Here is a 3,326-nt window from a genome sequence, read left to right as displayed (position 1 = left end):
TAGGATAAAGTTTAAACTTTTTATGTTGGTGTATGAGTTTCTCTATAATCTGGTTCCCGTCTGCCCCTGTGCACATCCTTCCTGCCTCCACAGTGCCCTGAGATACTGCACTGCCTTTGTTCATTTGACCCACCTGTTTTAGGGGAACATAAGTTTCCTAGGGGCTATGACACTTTCATCTTTCCACCTGTATTCCTAGCACCTAGCCTAGGGGAAGTTGATGTAGTGAAATGAGGCAAGTTTGGCTGGGGAAAGCCAGCTGTTTATGAAGATGGGTCTCCACAAGGTGGCATTTACTTAGGTGAATTCACCATGACTCAGGACCTGGCTTTCAACCTGAAGGGCTGGGAATTTGGCTTAATGTATTGTGAGTGGATCCATCTCACAAAGGTAGAACCTTATTAACCAAGCTCACAGAGGCTGCTATATAAAACTGGCATGCCTATGCACTAGTTATTATGGAGTATGTTGACTGGACTGTTAGTGGTGTTGCGCTGACCTGGGCATTCTCTGCCTGTTTATATACCATGCCAAAAGCACATTCTCTTATTATATATTTGCAGCCAATCTATTTTATTTCACAACAGCTAATTACATGAATTGGGTGTGGATTTTACTACCTCACCTGTTAAAGAATAAACAACCTCAGTTCTGAATTTTGGGGAAGAGATGGGAGCAGTTTCCTGTATTGATTAATCTGGCACTTAATATCTTTAGTAAACATTTGTGTTTACTAAACACATGACAAGGTAGGTAGTTGCTGATTGAATAAATGAATTCAGATCCTGCCACTAGCTATAAAATTGCTTTGATTGAAAGGCTAACTGTGGCAAAATAGCGTATAGACGTATTCCATATGACCTTATTACTGGAAAACTATATTTCTCTTAAAAAAATTCCTTTAACTCTTTTATATATTTCTAACTATTTTTCTTCACATTCTCCTTAGCCATCACATTGGAACCCACCACCAGGTATCGGGGACCTAACTGGCACATTGTAAACTGAACTTTCTCACTGATTTCTCTGCCTGCCTTATCTCTTCTGCTGTTCTGACTGCTGCCACCACCAGCCATACTTCTTCCCCATTTCTCCTTCCTCCAAATGCAGTTTTATTTCTCCTGCTTTCTAAATCAGAATTGCTTTGGGGCTCACCTCCACGGTAAGTGCTCCAGCACAGACGCTGCTGAGACCTTTGAGCCTGCATCTATCTGGTACCTACACATCTCTGACTTCAGCCCTCCTCTTGAGATGCATGTTTTAAAAATAAACAGCTCTGCATAAAGTGGAAATACTGGGATTTCTCATCCCAGTATTTATGTTAAAATAAAGTTAGTTCACAAGAGGAAAATCAGCCTTTTGTAACAAAGTACCAAACAGGCTGTTGGTCATGGATCATGTAAACATAACTAAGTTGTTTTTTCCCTTTGGTAGTTGTTTTTACACTCACGCCTTGACAGGCAGACTATGGCTACACAATGCCAAAATTCAGTGCCTCTAAGGTTCTTTAACTAAGTAACAAACAAAAAAATACATTTCTGCTTACTTATCAATATTAGGCAATCCTCATTCCAATATCCAATTTAGTATGAACTTTTAGCTGTTTTAAGTGACTGGGAAATTAATTACCAAGTTTGGTAACTTTACCATTAAACAAAACAAGACTAAGAATTTTTCTGTCACATTATATCATTTTCTTTCTCCCCATTTCTCCCTAAATATTTTCACATTAATACATTCACACACACACAAAAAAATTTCTCACATGAGATAAATTGTTCACATAAATACATGGTATGTTTTTATCCATAGCTCCATGCTAGTCATTAAAAAGCTTAGACACTTAACCAAAATAATGAAATAACATCTGCCCTAATTTTTAAGCCCCTACTATGTGTATGGCAATCTCTATGCAAAGTATTTTACATATCTTACATCATATAACCCTCTGAATGGTTTAATCCTTGAACAGACCTCCCATTTTACAGATGAGAATATTGAGGTTAAGGAACTTGTTCAATGGCACGTCCTCCTCAACTCCTTAATCACTGACTTTCAGAATGGGCATTGTATACTTCAGGGATGGGACCCCCTGTACCAAAATGCATTTAGCATAATGACAGTCTGTGGCAGTCATGGGCTGCCACATATAAAAAAAATGTTATATGATTTCAAAAAATTGTGTCATGGCACAGTTATAAAGAAATAGATTGTTGGAAGTAGATAATAATATATTTTAAAAACACAGGTTTGCTGCATTGTTTAATTTGTGTGTTTTATAGCTGATGAAGAGTATGAAGACGGAATTGAAAGGACATGTGACACTCTTCTTATGTGCATTGTCACTGTTCTGAACCAGGGCCTCAGGAATGGAGGTGGTGTGGGAGACGTGCTGAGAAGGCCATCCAAAGATGTAAGCTGGAAAAAAGGGTTTTTTTTTTTCAAGAAGCACATAATTATTTTTAAAAACTTTTAAAATGACACTTACAATATGATTTTTGTTTTCAGAGTAGTATATTGTATCATTTGATTTAAAAGTATAACGGTGGCCCTAAAACCAATTAATTGTATGCTAGGATTTCATAGAAATAGCTAATATACTAAAACTCTATGTCGTTAGTGGGGTTATGACATTTTTCCAAGTTTGAACTGTGTATTGTATTACAGCAACAAAATCATGACTACAAACTTTATACAGGAGTTGAGTGTTACATAAGAAACAGAAACTAGGCTGCCTCTTGTCTATCAGGTGTCTCAAGCATGGAGATTTACTCTTAACCGCTGAAGATGAATAGCCTCCACTATTTATCACGATGAATGTAAAATTTAAACAAATTCTAACAAGATTTTATATATTAAAATGGCAAGACTGAAAAACTGATTAGCTGCCAAAACTCAAGTGCTAAGCTAGGAGCTTAAAAATTCTCAATTCTCCAAAAGGCTAGCTGTATCATGTTGTCGGTTTATCTAATGTTTTCTCATCTCTGAAACAGTTGGGTTACATGATCACTAATGTGAATTTTAATACTGTTCATCAAATAGAAATAGCTTGAGCTGTATGCACTTGACCCTTTAAGGCCAAGAACAAAACCTACTCAGAAACTGACAGATCGTTAGGTCCTCCTCAACTCCCTAATCGCTGACTTTTGGAACTGATATTTGTATATCTTTTGTGCAACTTCTGGAATGTAACCCACTGCACCAAAATGCATTTAGTATAATGACATAGTAAAGTGGTTTTTAATAAAGGTAAATCTCTCTTTTACAGGGTGGGAGTTGGGGGAGGTAGTGTAAATCCTACAGAATGGAAAGGATTCTGGGAACAG

General features: G+C 37.1%; 1 protein-coding gene across 1 annotated transcript in view; it reads left to right on the top strand.

The window, feature by feature from the left end:
• ITPR2 (inositol 1,4,5-trisphosphate receptor type 2) overlaps positions 1-3,326 on the top strand; it is a 437,650-nt gene that overhangs the window by 378,061 nt on the left and 56,263 nt on the right. Inside the window, exon 49 of the mRNA XM_011363170.2 lies at positions 2,283-2,413. Coding sequence (XP_011361472.1) covers positions 2,283-2,413 — 131 coding nt within the window. The remainder of the gene's footprint in view (positions 1-2,282; positions 2,414-3,326) is intronic.

This window comes from Pteropus vampyrus, unplaced genomic scaffold (genome assembly GCF_000151845.1).
Source record: "Pteropus vampyrus isolate Shadow unplaced genomic scaffold, Pvam_2.0 Scaffold82, whole genome shotgun sequence".
Lineage (NCBI taxonomy): Eukaryota > Metazoa > Chordata > Mammalia > Chiroptera > Pteropodidae > Pteropus > Pteropus vampyrus.
The sequence above is the reverse complement of the archived record's forward strand: the minus strand, read 5'-3'. Positions and strand labels throughout refer to the sequence as shown.